Source organism: Zootoca vivipara, chromosome 6 (genome assembly GCF_963506605.1).
Source record: "Zootoca vivipara chromosome 6, rZooViv1.1, whole genome shotgun sequence".
Lineage (NCBI taxonomy): Eukaryota > Metazoa > Chordata > Lepidosauria > Squamata > Lacertidae > Zootoca > Zootoca vivipara.
Window position 1 is genome coordinate 41,804,611 of NC_083281.1, and position 14,529 is coordinate 41,819,139.

Consider the following 14,529-nt stretch of genomic DNA (forward strand, 5'->3'; position numbering starts at 1 on the left):
CTGAAAAAGCTATTCAGAATTGCAGGCTCTGTTGCTGTTGGGACTGATGCCCACCTTCCTGTTTGCTCATTATCTGCTCAGCTTTTTAATCTGTAAAGGAATGTATGTTAGATAGTACACATGTTGTTCAGGCACAGGGCTGTTGAAACAAAATGTACAAAGTTGTATCTGGAACAGTGGAGTGGGTGAAGCGTGGTGGCAAAGTACAACAGATACAAATTCAGGCTATGCAAAGAGACCAGTAAACATTTTATTTGTCTGTTTATTTAAAGTCTGTAACCTGCTCTTGAGGCAACAGCCTTTCAGAGTGGCTAACTAACACATATTAAGAATAACATGATACAGAATAAAACAGGAGCAACAGGAAGAGATAATAAAAGCCGGAGAACAGTGGTGCATCTAAGTGCAATATCTCAGTCGCCTGAGGAAATGCAAAAGAACTGAAAGGATGTCAGATCTGGTGCCAGGCAGGCTTCCCTGAAAAGAGCGTTCCAGAGTTGTGACAGGGAACTGGGACAACTCAGAAGGCCCTATCCTGGAACACTCCCCTCCCCAGTTGTGAGGACTGGTGGATCTGAGGATACTCCATTTTTGTCTGCAGCAAAATGGCCTTATTTTACAAAGCCGTTGGCAGTTGCTCCGAACCACCTGCTGACAGGGAGTCTCTGGCCTTTTGGGAAACTGTCTCTCTCCATCCCATAACCAAAAGCCTATGCCAGGTTGCTTTGTGTGAGTCCCTGGCAATTGATGGGTTTGTGTGTGTGTATCACTTGCTGAAGGATTCAGGCCTTAAAAATGCAATCAGAAGAGGGGTCAAGCAAGGCCCTTCAGCACAGAGAGAAACGGCGAGAATTGATGTTCATGCGTGTGACGCCAATGTGCTTGAGGGGTGTGGACAAGAGGAACGCCATCTTGGGTGGGATGTTACACAGCAGGTCAGAGTCCTCTTCACAGCCCTCCAGCTCGAAGGTGGCATCGTCCAACATCTCCTTGTGTTGGTGACAGGCCTGTTCCACCTTCAGCCGGTGGATCTGAGTACGCAGGCCCATTAGTTGCCGTGCCAACTGGTGATCCAAGGCCTGCATCTCCCGCTGGATAGAAGCAAAAAAATAACCATGAAGCCTGAGAGACAACACATACACACCCCATAAGTAAATTAAAAGAGCGTGGCTGGGTCAGACCAAAGGCCGTGTCTTGTCCTGAGTCCTGTAGAAGTGTCTTTGAGAGGGTGTATCAGGCCCTGGGGAGGAGTGTGAGGAGCTTGGGGAGTTGGAGGACCCTGGGGAAGGTGGGGTAACAGGTTCTAAACCCCAAGAGACATCTGATCCCAAGGAGGGTCTCAGTGGGTTACGGGGTGGAGATCCTCCCTCTCAAGGATGCTCAGGCAAACTCAAAAGTGCCTCCTGTCACCTCTCTCCCAAACACACCCACCATAGCTTATCCAGCCAAGGAGGTGGTTCCTCCCGTTACACAGAAGCCAGGAGCAAATCAGATGCCAAGTTGGCAGCCCCCCTGCCTGTCACCTAGGAGGCCAGCATGCACAAACCTCACTTAGCCAGCCCACTAGAAGGAGAACTTGTTTGCTTGCAACTCCAACTGCTTGCTGTGCTAAATGCTGTGCCCGCATTGCCCTTCAATGGAAGGTGCAGGAAGTGTGCCACTTGTTGGTTCAGTGTCTTAGGGCCCATCCATACCTTAGCTGAATGTGGACTATGAACTCCTTGTTCTTCCTTTAATTCTTACCTGTCCATGCAATGTTCTCCTCCAGCTACTGCTGTCCTATAATTTCTCATCCAGAGATTCCCCATGCTTTGAAAATCGAAACAGGACATCAATTGCATAGGGAATATCCAGATTTAGAGAACAGGACATGTGGGAAGGCAGCAGTTGGAGGAGGGGGAATTAAAGGGGGCGTAAAGGGTTCACAGCCCACATACAGCTGACATCTCTACATTCACAGCAGCCGCTGCAACTCTCCAATGGCATACCCTCCAACATGTCTCTAATGAAAATAGGGAAGTCCAATTCCATAATGATAATTTTATTCCTTATACCCCACACATCTCACTGGGTTGCCCCAGCCACTCTGGGCAGCTTCCAACACATATAAAAACATAATAAAACATTGAACATTAAAAAAAACACCTTTCCCTATACAGGATTGCCTTCAGACGGCTCAGGGAATCAGTTAACTCCACAACCTCCAACATTTCTCCCATGAAAGGACGTCCCTAAGGAAAAGTGGGACATTCTGGGATGAAATCAGAAACTGGGATGGCTTATCTAAATCAGGGACGTCCCTGGAAAATAGGGACACTTGGAGGGTCTGCAATGGTTTGACTTCACCCCCCCCCCACTCTTCCCTTGTCTCCCGAGACAGACGAGTGACAACAACAAGTCTTAAGCCAAAAATTAACACACACACACACACACACACACACACACACACCAATTATTATACACTGTTGCCAGGATGAGCCCTACCATGAAGCAAAATGAGCTAAGCAGCTGAAGCAAAGTGGTTAGTTTATTTGATTTATTATTGTATATTTTTACTACCAGGAAATGGGAGACACTTGTGGGATTTTCCACCTCAGGTGCCAAAATAACTTGGCTGGGCTTGGATTTTAGGCACCCGTGTGTGTGTGTGTGTGTGTGTGTGTGTGTGTGTGTGTGTGCATGTGTGTGCGCAATTTTTGGTGCTCTTCCTCAAAAAGCAAAATACAGTATATTGGGCTGGCCCTGATTGCTGCAGGCGCTACTCTGCCTTCTAGATACTATAGTTTCATTTACCTGTCTACATATTCTCTATATATTAATTAACTTCCCCCTCTTCCTCCAGCAACACAGAAAGGGGTGTGTTCATTACGTGGTTAACGATACAGTATGCTAGGAAATCATAACTGTCTTACAGCAGTTTACCAAAAGCTCAAGACAAACCTCAGCAAATACACTGCGCGAAATGAAAGACAATGCAGGGGAGAGTTCAGTTGGTCTTCATAAGCGTACATTGATCACTGAGTTCACCTGCTCCTCCACTACAGTGCAGCTGTATGATGCTGGGGCTGATGGGATTTGTAGTCCCAATTATCTAGAAGGTATCAGGTTGAGGAAGGCTGCTGTAGAGGTGGGCTAAGTTGTGAAAAAGGGCAACTCCAGCAACTCACTCTACAAAGGTTAAGCAGAAATTCGAGACAAAACAGGTACCAAGAAACAGGGACTGTCTGGGGAGCACATATGTGGCTGGACGGTACCACTTCAGTGCCTGAAGCTTTAAAGATTTAAGCTAGAACTGAAAAAGACGGTCAGATGCAAGTTTGCCAGTGGAGTGAGCCATGCCATAGAAGACCACTGGGGAGGTCTTGCCAGGACGCAGCCTTTGCAAAGCTTGTGACCACCGGTGGTGGAGGTGCCTCCTCCACCCCACTGTTCCAGACTTGCCCCTAAGGGCTGGGACTAGTCCTTTAAGCCTGCTGCTCCGGTACTCATGTTTTCCCCAGAAAGGTTGAGAAAATACTCACCAACTCCATCTTGAGCCACTCCAAGGCATCACCAATGGTGGGGAACCCACAAATGGTCTTCAAAGGGACGGGGGCCTGAGAGTCCTCCCCAGCCGTCTCCCCGCTCTGCTTCTCCTGCAGGGTCCTGAGCCCGTTCCGCCAGGAGGGGCTTTGCACTCGGGCCTTCCACTCCAGGTAGGAAGGGCGCCGGGTCTGCAGCTTCAGCTTTGCTGTCAAGGCCTTGACGCTGTCCAGGTTCTCTGCCTCCGAGTTTTCCTCCTCTTCCCCAAACTCCTTGAACCTCACCAAAGACATCGCAGAGGTGTGCAGGCAAAGGGCTTTCTTTCCAAGACAGACTGACTCCCTCAGTCACCCACTCCCTCTGTGTCACATGTGTCTGTGCATAGAGGAAAGCTGTTTATTCTTGGAACAATAAAGCCCTGCCAATAAAAAAAAGAAAGCAGGAACTTTAATTATCCAGAGGTTAATGGGAGGCCTTTTCTCTCTCTCTCTTTGGTCTTGACTTATTGTCTCCAACTGGGAGGAGACACCCTGTTCTTTGAAAGGAAGTTTCAATGACATAAAAGACAGCGAGAGTGTAAAGCCATTAATCCCAACAGCACACCTTCCTTTCCTGACTCTTACTGTCAGAAGAGAAAAAGATATGGGTCCTCCACCCAGGTCTAAAAAAAGGAGCCAAAGGTCACTCCAGAAGATTCAAGGGCACTTTATAGCAAATCGTGCCCTCTTTCAGATGACATGTCAATAAAATCAAGGTGGGATAGTGGATTAGCAACATATTCAGGCAACTACCCTCCAAAGTCTTATTGTCCCTCTGCATTGTGGCCCTCACCCAGCTTGCTTATGTTTTAATACTCCTTTTAATTACAGCACAACAATTACAGCATAGCACCACCTGCTGACCAGTAAGAAAATAGCCACTTGATGCACTTCAGTGCAGTATAGTGTTCACCAGTGAACCCTAGCACACTTTGAATTACCCATACATTGCAGTCATGCATCATGTGAGAATTAGCGGAGCACAGACACAAGCAGTAGCAATTTCTATGACTAGGGGAACAGAGAACGTTGCCTTATTTCTTTTCGGTTCCATGCATCGGCCTCAGAAGTGAAAGGTTCTGACCCAAAGCAAGCGAGCAGATCCAGATGGGGTGAAGTAGAGCAAGGTCCATGTTCTGGCAAGGCAAAAGTCCAGAATTCAATAGCACCCTGGACAGCTCTATGCAAGGGTCACATTGGATAAGCAGGAAGAACGTAGCCAGATATCACTGCAGCACCAGTGGACTCCTGGTTGAGCTTTAAATAGGCACCATGGGTCTCTTTGAGCTGCTAGTGCCACTCTCTGCGGGAAAAGCCTCTTTGTTTAAAGGGGCCCAGTTGGCTCCAATGGTGTGGGGGAGACTGGGGTTCCTATAGGGTGGGGAATCTTTTTTGGCCTGAGGACCACATTCCCTCTTGGCCAATCTTCCAGGGCCCATATGCCAAAGGTTGGTTGTGGTCAAAGTGAGCACAGGCACCACATCCATTCACATGCCACACAATGCACACACATACAGCACAGCACAGGCACATGCATGCATATCCACAGACACACCTTCCTCCCCAGCAATTCGGCTTAGGAAAAAGCATTCTCTGTCCAGCCCTCACGGTCGGCAGTTTGAATCCCCGCAACGGAGTGAGCTCCTGTTGCTCTGTCCCAGCTCCTGCCAACCTAGCAGTTTGAAAGTACGCCAGTGCAAGTAGATAGATAAATACTGCTGTGGCAGTAAACGGTGTTTCCATGCGCTCTGGTTTCTGCCGTGGTGTCCCATTGCACCAGAAGCGGTTTAGTCATGCTGGCCACATGACCCGGAAAGCTGTCTGTGGACAAACACCAGCTCCCTTGGCCTGAAAGCGAGATGAGCGCTGCAACCCCATAGTCGCCTTTGACTGGACTTAACCGTCCAGGGGTCCTTCACCTTTTTTTTTACCTACAGGGTGAGAAGTTTTGCATTTTGCTCCCTATTCCCAGGTTTGGTGAGGCCACTAAAATTCTAGCACCCAACAGGCGTGATATGGACAGGAATGGGCTCTGAGGATGCCCACAACAAGTCTCTGCTCCCTTTAGTCCAGGGGTTGGCAAGGTTTACCTTGCCTGGGCTGGTTGACTCCAGCAGAGATCCCTCTGTGGGTTGGATTGCATGTGTGTGTGAGCGCCTGCGCCCACGATTTCTGGCATCTGCATCTGTGCAGCCGCAATTTCCGGCGCCGTGGAAGCCAAGCAGGCGGCTCGGTTTGGGGGTGGCTCGTGGGCCAGTTAAATGACCCCCATGGGCTGCTTGTGGCCCATGGGCCTTAGGTTCCCTACCCCTGCTTCAGTCCCTTTCAGCTGGGCCATAGGGTATTTGGTCAGGTCACGTTAAGCTGGTGGCTTGTTTGCTGCTAGAGCACAGCTGCACTGCATTTGAGGTGGAACAGGAAGCCTGGACTAAAGGGATAAAGAAACGGAATGAGAGGGGTGTCCTAAAGCATAGCAGAGAATGGCCAGGCAGTGTGCTGGTTCCTTCAAAATGTCCAACATTGAACTCCCATGGACTGCAAGAAGATCAAACCTATCCATTCTGAAGGAAATCAGCCCCGAGTGCTCACTGGAAGGACAGATCGTGAAGCTGAGGCTCCAATACTTTGGCCACCTCATGAGAAGAGAAGACTCCCTGGAAAGGACCCTGATGTTGGGAAAGATTGAGGGCACAAGGAGAAGGGGACAACAGAGGATGAGGTGGTTGGACAGTGTTCTCGAAGCTACCAACATGAGTTTGACCAAACTGCGGGAGGCAGTGGAAGACAGGAGTGCCTGGCATGCTCTGGTCCATGGGGTCACGAAGAGTCGGACACAACTAAACGACTAATCAACAACAAAATGCAAATCTAGAAATAATAGTTAAATTTCCATAGAAATACAGTACATCTCACCATAGTGACTTGTGTGCCTGCTCAGTCTGCTGCACTGGGGCTGTGGATGGGCAACTCTGAGCACCCTCTTTTCTTATGGCTCCGTATCTTTAAACTGGACTTGGATGAGACAGCTGGACTGTGCCCTACAAAGGAGGACACCCGGACACCTTAGTTGAGTCCCAAACATCTGAAGGGCACTGAGTTGGCAAAGGCTGATTTAATACACGTGTGGTTGTACACAGTCTTGCATAGGTTTGCTGCAGCTTCAGATTGATCAGACAGGTCATTCAAGGCACCATAGTTAAGTCTCTTAAAGACCAACTAAGTTTATATTTTGGTATGAGCTTTCGTGTGCATGCACACTTCTTCAGATATCTGTATCTGAAGAAGTGTGCATGCACACGAAAGCTCATACCAAAATATAAACTTAGTTGGTCTTTAAGGTGCTACTGAAGGAATTTTTTTATTTTGCTTCGACTCAGACCAACACGGCTACCCACCTGTAACCATAGTTAAGTCTGTAACCTTTGTATTCTGCTAAGGAGCAAGTCCCATTGAACTCAGGGGGATTTACTTCTGAATAGACATGCCCTCTAACCACTACCCCACCCTGGCTCTTTAAATGGTCTCCTGCCTCTGCCACCATCAGCTAAGGTTACTGCAAGCCTAAAGGTGGTGAAGTTGGGTCTGCTGCCTACAACAGATGGAACAGAGCCTTCAAGCAAGGGGGACGAGGGCATTTCAACCTCCCAGCACAGCATGCAAGAAACTGGAGAATAGCCAGCCTGGAAGGAAGAAACTTCAAAGGGAGAAGGCAAGTTGAAATTCATTGCATTGCAATTCCTCAAGGGGTTCCACCTTATCACTGAATCGGGACAAAGGATTTTTATCGCACTACCTGTGCTAATTGACTCTTGGATGTCAGCAACAAGTGGTTTAAGGTCACTGTTAATGCAATTTTCACTGCTTTTTTCTGCATTTCATTTCCCTCTGACCTCACTGTTTACAATCTCCCGCCCTCAAAACCAAGCAACCTAGGATAAGATTTCATGCAGCTGATGAAGTTTATGCCAGAATAAATTTGTTCCATTGATCTTTAAGGTGCCACAAAGCTATTTGTTTTTGCAGCAAGAGAATAGCCCAGCTACACCTCGGGAGACCAGTGGCCCTATTTTCAATCTCTAATATCCTGTAGGGGATGAAATCTCAATATTGTTGCATGCTACCCCAATCTCCAAGCTGTGAGATTCCATGTGCCTACCCAAGATTTGTGTTTCTTTGGGGGAATAAGGCACAGCAGAGGCTGTGGTGTCTTTATGATATATGGTTTATTTACACATATATACAACCTGAACCTACGATGGAGGGGCTCACAGCATGGACACCCCAAGAGGGTCTTGTTTCTACCACAGCCTTGGATTCAAACAGAAATCAACCGTTCTACTCTGATCCTCTCTCCAGCTTGCTGCCTTTACCAGCCTGCAACCTCCCCCCCCAAGTCACACCACAGCCCCCCAAAACTCTACTTCAAACACTGGCTATGTCTTCTAACTCAGTGTTTCTCAACCAGTGTGCCTCCAGATGTTTTGGGACTACAACTCCCATCATCCCTAGCTAGCAAGACCAGGAATGATGGGAGTTGTAGTCCCAAAACATCTGGAGGCACACTGGTTGAGAAACACTGTTCTAACTAACTCAGAGCTGGAGGAGAGGCCCCACCCACATTGCATCTGGCACAGAGCCTTTGTCTTCTTAGTGGCCCATTACCTTTCCTTAGGTCTCTAAATGGCTCATCTCCCAGGCGATTACCTCATGAGGGAACTAGTCTGGCTTATTTATCTTATTAACATTTTCTGGGTCCAGGGATTAAGTAGCTGGCACCCCCAAGCTCATAAAAATATATTTGCACAGCATGATGGTTTTGTTTTGCTTTCTTGCAGGATATTTCAGTAGGAAAGTTAAGGTTCTGCTCCATTCCTCTCTTGTCGAAAAGCGTGGATATAAAGATGGCTTAGCACATCAGCCTGCAGAGCTCTCTCTCCCCCCACACTGCCAGAGTTTCACTTCCTGTGGTTCTCTGTGTATCTTCAAGCCCCATTTCCCCCACCATCTGCCTGGAGCCCATCAAGGCACCCGGGGGGGGGGAATATTGTGGTAGTTTAATTGCACTGCCAGTTTATCTAACGATCTTCACCCGTCAAGTCCCTTGACAGTGGAAAAAAATAAATAAACGGAAAAGAAAACATTATAGCCAGGCTACCTTAAACCCAATATCCTCCCTCTCTCTCTGCTTCTCAGCCTCTCCCACACGACTATGTGTGCAGTTCCTGTTGCATACTCTCCTTTTTTTCCTCTCTCTTTCACAATCTAAGAGCCAGCATGCTGCCTGGAACTCCTAAGCTATTTTGAGAAGCCAAACAGCTGTTGAAAGGTTTTTCAACAGCAGCAGCAGCAACAGCTTGCCTCCTGCACCTCTCTCTGGCCATGGCACTTCCAGCAGGCCCTGCACATGCTCAGGCTCTACAACTTGCCCCCTTGCGGTCCTCATCACTAGGGGCTTGACCCCCGACTTCTGCCAAGCAAGATCTCCTGCAAGTTCTGACAGGGCTCTGCTTCCAAATCCAGCTGTCAGGTAAGGTGATGGGGCCCACCCACTCAGGGAGCACCCCCTTGCTGGCTTTTTAAGAGGCTGTTTTGCTCTCTCTAGGTCTGATCTCCAGAACCTCTAGTTAAACATTCCCAAATAGTAGGGCCGGGAAGATGACCCTGCTGGCCAGAGGAGATTAACTGGCTAGGTGGGCTCCAAGGTCCGACTTTCTTAAATTCACATAAATCCAGCTAGCAGCCAAGGATCCTTTTACAGTCCCCACTTTAAAAAATGAACACTGGCCTGCCTTTCAGGGCTGTGGCTGTTCTAAGGATTGTTGTGATAAACGGTGCAGGCGTAGCACGTATTGGGGAGCCCCAGATTGAATGCAAGCCACCAGTCTGGCTGTCAACTTTTCAGCAGGGCTCTGTAGCTGTTGTTTTAACCCCAGCATATTGTACACCTGTTAGCGGGTGATGCTTATCTCCATTCTGTTAAAAAGCTTCGTTAAAAGTTGCACTTCAAGCTGCTCTGAAAGGCAAAAGAACAGGCCAGGCGGCTTTTCTTTCTTGGTCAGTTGGCAACTCTACCCTTGGCCCACATATGGTGGCATGCCTAGGGATCTGGAGCACCTCTTCCTTTTACTAGCCTTGCAGGATCACACATTATGGAAGCCTAATGAATGTGTTGCCTTTATGTGAAGAGGAATGTAGGAAGGAATCTGTCTTATGCAGAGTGAGACCATAGGCCCATCTTGCTCAGGGTTGCCTATGATGATTGATGGGGGTTGCAGACAGGGGTCTTTCTTTCCCAGCCATCCTGAGGATACACCTAGGACCTCCTGCATGTGAAAAGCAGGCCCTGCACCTGGGCAGATTTTGTTCTAAATTTGGATATCCCATATATCAGGCATCCCCAAACTTCGGCCCTCCAGATGTTTTGGACTACAATTCCCATCTTCCCTGACCATTGGTCCTGTTAGCTAGGGATCATGGGAGTTGTAGGCTAAAACATCTGGAGGGCCACAGTTTGGGGATGCCTGCCATATATTGTCATTTTGGTTTCTTTTTAATGTTCAAAGCGGCTCTCAAAGAAAAGCATTTTAAAAGTCACCAAAATCCCACAACATTATAAGGAAGTTAAATAAATTCATAAACACACGGAACATTGTTAAATATTACTGTTACTTTTCCATCCTTTCTTCCTGTGCCTTCAAAGCACAAGCATGGCATGCAAACACGTTGAGAGCAAGCCTCACTTAACACAGTAAAGATCAGGGCCCTACCTAGAGGTGGAGGGAACAGGCTGCCTCTGTCAGCAGATTTTGGGTGTCACGAAAGGGTAGGAAATGAATTATTAGCATTTATCGGCCAGGGAAGGGGAAAGATGACTTGTGGGATTGTCTGCTTCAGGTTTCCAAATAATTCAACCAGCCTTGAGGCCTCTTGCACCTTGAATTGGGGAGTCATTTGCTGCTTTGTTTTAGGCAGCAAAATGTCTTGAGATGGCCCAGGTAAAGGCTCAGAGGGTTGCACTATAATAATAATATTAAATAATAATAATAATAATAATTTATTATTTATACCCTGCCCATCTGGCCGGGTTCCCCCAGCCACTCTGGGCAGCACAATATTATTATCCAACAAAATATTAAAATACAGAAATCCATCAAACATTAAAAGCTTCCCTAATCAGGGAAGGTGTAGCCTTTCCTGTGGCTTTATCTCCACCCTGGGAAGAGCTACATTTCTTAGTTTCGTTATTTAGCACACCTTTAGCTGTGAGGGCTCTACAGCTCTTCTGGTTTTATTTATACCTTTTTATATCGCATCTCAGCCCAGATCACCTGCTTGGGAGCAAGGGAAGCAGGGAGCAATCGCTCCCACCCCCACCAAAGCCAGACTGTGCTGTTCAGAAGGAACCTTGAATGCCAGAGCTTGAGATAAAGAAATTAAGCAGGTGACTACGAGGCTTTTCTCTATTGCTTAATCTCCTGTTGGGAAAGGGAAATCACATCACACATGTTTCTGTATGGTGAGCGGCTGTCAGAGAAGCACGTATCTGGACTGGGGTCACTTTGCATGCCAAACAATGACTTTCAAAACAGTCTTTGGGATGTTTTAGGAATCTGTGTTTGAATCCTTGTTTCGTTTTTGGCATATTAATCCCCCGGAGGCATAGAAATTGTGAAAATGTTAGAAGCAGGCTGTTCCATTTTAGCTGAAATATCTGAATCAGGCTTGTAGCTGAGGGACAGAGGGAAAAGGACACAAACACACCAGTTTTGCTTCCTCCTTCTTGGAAACAATGTGTTTACCGTTTTGTTTTGTTTTTGAATATACCCTTTGAGTCTTATTACTTAAGCAAATTTGCAGGGGTTCTGGAGTCAAGCTGAACAGCAACACTGTGGCCTGAACTGCACCCAGACCTTCACCCGAGTAACAAGCCTTGTCTGAATTCCATATGAGTACTATCATCAAAAAAGAAATAAGCAACAAAGCATCAGAGAGGCACCTCTATCTTTCCTTTCCTTTCCCTTCCCTTTGGCAGACTGCTGTGATGTTGCAGCCCCCTGAAAATAAGACAACACAGCGGCCAACTTTCCTCTTCTTTCCATTGCAGGGCTGCTGTGCCTTTTAAGAACAGAAATTTGGCATCCCATGCTTTTCTCATCTGTCTGCCTGCATACTAGGGGAGAGTATTACCTGCTGAATTTCTGCTTGTCACACAACTGTCCGAATAAAACTGGCAATGGGAATCCCTCCTGTTTCAAACCAATAGTTCTTATCCTGCCTTTCTTTCTCAAGCTGGGAAGCTCCCTTTTGCTGGGTTCTAACTTACTACTGCTGATCTGTTTTGGTTATTTTATACAACTTCCAGCAAGCACAGTGTGTGCTGACAAGGTCATTTCATTCTGCACAGAGTGCAGGTGGGCACAGATCCTGCCAGGCTGACAAGGTTCTTCCAGACGACTCATTTAGTCCTCATTCATCTTGATCAAAAACAGCCTTCTCCAACTAGGTGCTATTTGGATGTTTTTACTACAACTCCCATCAGCTCCAGCAAGCATGGTTGTGCTGCCAGGGGATGATGGGAGTTCTAGTCCAAAACACCTGACTAGCACCTGATTGGGGAATGGTTACAAACTCCGCTAACCCGGAAGCAGTACCTCGGGTTGTGAACCTTGCCCCAGGATGAGAACGGAAATTGCGTGCCGGCATTGGCAGCAGGAGGCCCTATTAGCTACAGTGGTACCTCAGGTTAAGAACGGACCTCCAGAATGAATTAAGTTCGTAACCCGAGGTACCACTGTGTGTGTGTGTGTCCAAAACTTTTGCAAAATCTGTATGTTGGGCAGAAATGCTGAGAATTGTGTCACATAACTGTATCAGGTCTGAAGCACATCCACCCCTTCTAAATGCTGTTCTGACTCACCTGCGTCCATCATATCTGTCTGCTCCTCCAACAGTTTCCTCTGGAAGACCTTTTCTTTTCTACAGTCAGGTCCACAGGACTTTCTGGAGCAAAACAGACACGTTTGCTGCCTGGGCCCAGCCTCTCCCTGCCATGGAGTTTGCGGAGTTGATCAAGACCACCAAGGTGGACCATGTGGTGCTGTCACGTCCAGGACTCCCGTCCGTCAAAGGGACACTTTGCATCACCAGTCACCACCTCCTTCTATCTTCCCAGCCGGGGGGAAACGGGGAACAGGGCCAGATTGAGCTGTGGCTTCTTATTCGCAATGTGGACGCCATTGAGAAAAGGTGACTGTCTCTCCCACATCATACCTCCCCCACCCCCACCCCCAGCATCATTCGACCGGTTAAGAATCACCGAGGCTCCATATGCATGAAGTCAAAATGCTGTTGCTTTGCTCCCCGGTTTGTGAACTAACCAAACAAAGCCTTACAGAACCTGAGCAAATCAGAACCCCTTCTACTCCCCCACACCAAGAACAACTTGCAAAGGAGCTGCAGTTTTTAAGAGAAGCATTGCTGAGCCTAAACCCAGATCGAAGTCTTGCAAAGTGACCTCAGTGCAAAACATTAGCAAATGATGCAAAGCTCTGGGGAGGGTTGTAGCTCAGTGGCAGGACATCTGCTTGGCATGCAGAAGGTCCCAGGTTCAGTTCCCAAAGGACATCTTCAGGCAAGGCTGGGAAAGACTCCCTGCCTGAAACCCTGCTGCATTTATCATTAAATCTTCCCAATGTCTGGAGCAGGGGTAGGCAACCTAAGGCCCGTGGGCCAGATGTGGCCCAATCGCCTTCTCAATCCGGCCCACGGACAGTCCAGGAATCAGCGTGTTTTTACATGAGCAGAATGTGTCCTTTTATTTAAAATGCATCTCTGAGTTATTTGTGGGGCCTGCCTGGTGTTTTTACATGAGTTAATTGGTGTAGACAATCCTGAGTACCAATGGTCTGACTCGGTGTAAGGCTGCTTTTTATATTCTTATGTTGTTCCTATCGTGCCCACCTCAGGCTAGTGTCCTGGCTCATGAAGTCACAGACCAATAGAAGCATAGAATTGTATAGTTGTAAGGGACCACAGAGGGACACAGGTGGCGCTGTGGTTAAACCACTGAGCCTAGGGCTTGCTGATCAGAAGGTCGGCAGTTCGAATCCCTGTGACGTTGCTTGGTCCCAGCTCCTGCCAACCTAGCACTTCGAAAGCACGTCAAAATGCAAGTAGATAAATAGGAACCGCTACAGTGGGAAGGTAAACATCGTTTCCGTGTGCTGCTCTGGTTTGCCAGAAGCGGCTTTGTCATGCTGGCCACATGACCTGGAAGCTGTACGCCGGCTCCCTCAGCCAATAATGTGAGATGAGCATGCAACCCCAGAGTCGGTCACGACTGGACCTAATGGTCAGGGGTCCCTTTACCTTTACCTTTAAGGGACCACAGGGGTCATCTAGTCCAACCCCCCCGTAATGCAGGACTATTTTCCCCCAACGTGGGACTTGAACACACAACCCTGATATTAAGACATGCTGCATCAACTGAGCTAATGCTCCAAGGTCCAGTTGCCACCTTTTACCCTGGCTGTGCTCCGGTGCTCTTTTAACAGCAGCCTAATGTATGGACACTGAGCATGTGCTGTTTGAACTGAGTGTTGGCAAAGAGCCTTGCCTCCCTAATATCTTCATCTCAGGCTGCTGTGAAAGGCAGAAGAGCAGGGCTGGGAGAGAAAAGTTGGTAACCCTGCTGGGGTGGCAAGAAGATGCTGGGCCGTCTACCTTGCCAAATGACCCCAAAATCAGAACCACATTTGGCTTCTTGTCAGATGAGGATCAAACCAGCAACCGCTGCCCAGACCACCAACCTCTTGCATGCACCTGTGGCACAATGCTAACCTCTCCTCTTTCCTTCCTGTGACTCCCCAGCGTTCAGAATCTAAGTTGGTATCAAAGCGCCCGGACTAACGGCTCCCCCCCAGGAACCAGGTTCGCCTTTTAACTCCATTTCAAGCTGCGAGGCATGGCC

At 48.0% G+C, this 14,529-nt stretch overlaps 2 protein-coding genes across 9 annotated transcripts in view; one reads left to right on the forward strand and one right to left on the reverse strand.

Moving 5' to 3' along the window:
• Window positions 1-14,529, reverse strand: part of FAM167B (family with sequence similarity 167 member B) — a 21,382-nt gene continuing 6,853 nt past the window's right edge. For 2 of the 4 annotated variants that reach the window (XM_035117653.2, XM_035117654.2), the window contains exons 2-3: window positions 3,522-3,940; window positions 1-1,091 (exon numbers count right to left, since the gene is read on the reverse strand). In XM_035117653.2, coding sequence (XP_034973544.1) covers window positions 828-1,091; window positions 3,522-3,815 — 558 coding nt within the window. In that variant the 5' untranslated portion in view covers window positions 3,816-3,940 and the 3' untranslated portion in view covers window positions 1-827. Of the gene's footprint in view, window positions 1,092-3,521; window positions 3,941-6,473; window positions 6,759-14,529 lie in introns of those variants that run through there. The other 2 variants (XM_060275840.1, XM_035117656.2) reach the window with 2 other exon arrangements.
• LOC118086249 (myotubularin-related protein 9-like) overlaps window positions 8,764-14,529 on the forward strand; it is a 19,865-nt gene continuing 14,099 nt past the window's right edge. Inside the window, exons 1-4 of one of the 5 annotated variants that reach the window (XM_035117645.2) lie at window positions 8,765-9,087; window positions 10,879-11,001; window positions 12,543-12,806; window positions 14,430-14,489. In XM_035117645.2, coding sequence (XP_034973536.2) covers window positions 10,970-11,001; window positions 12,543-12,806; window positions 14,430-14,489 — 356 coding nt within the window. In that variant the 5' untranslated portion in view covers window positions 8,765-9,087; window positions 10,879-10,969. Of the gene's footprint in view, window positions 9,088-10,874; window positions 11,002-12,511; window positions 12,807-14,429; window positions 14,490-14,529 lie in introns of those variants that run through there. The other 4 variants (XM_035117646.2, XM_035117650.2, XM_035117647.2 and 1 more) reach the window with 4 other exon arrangements.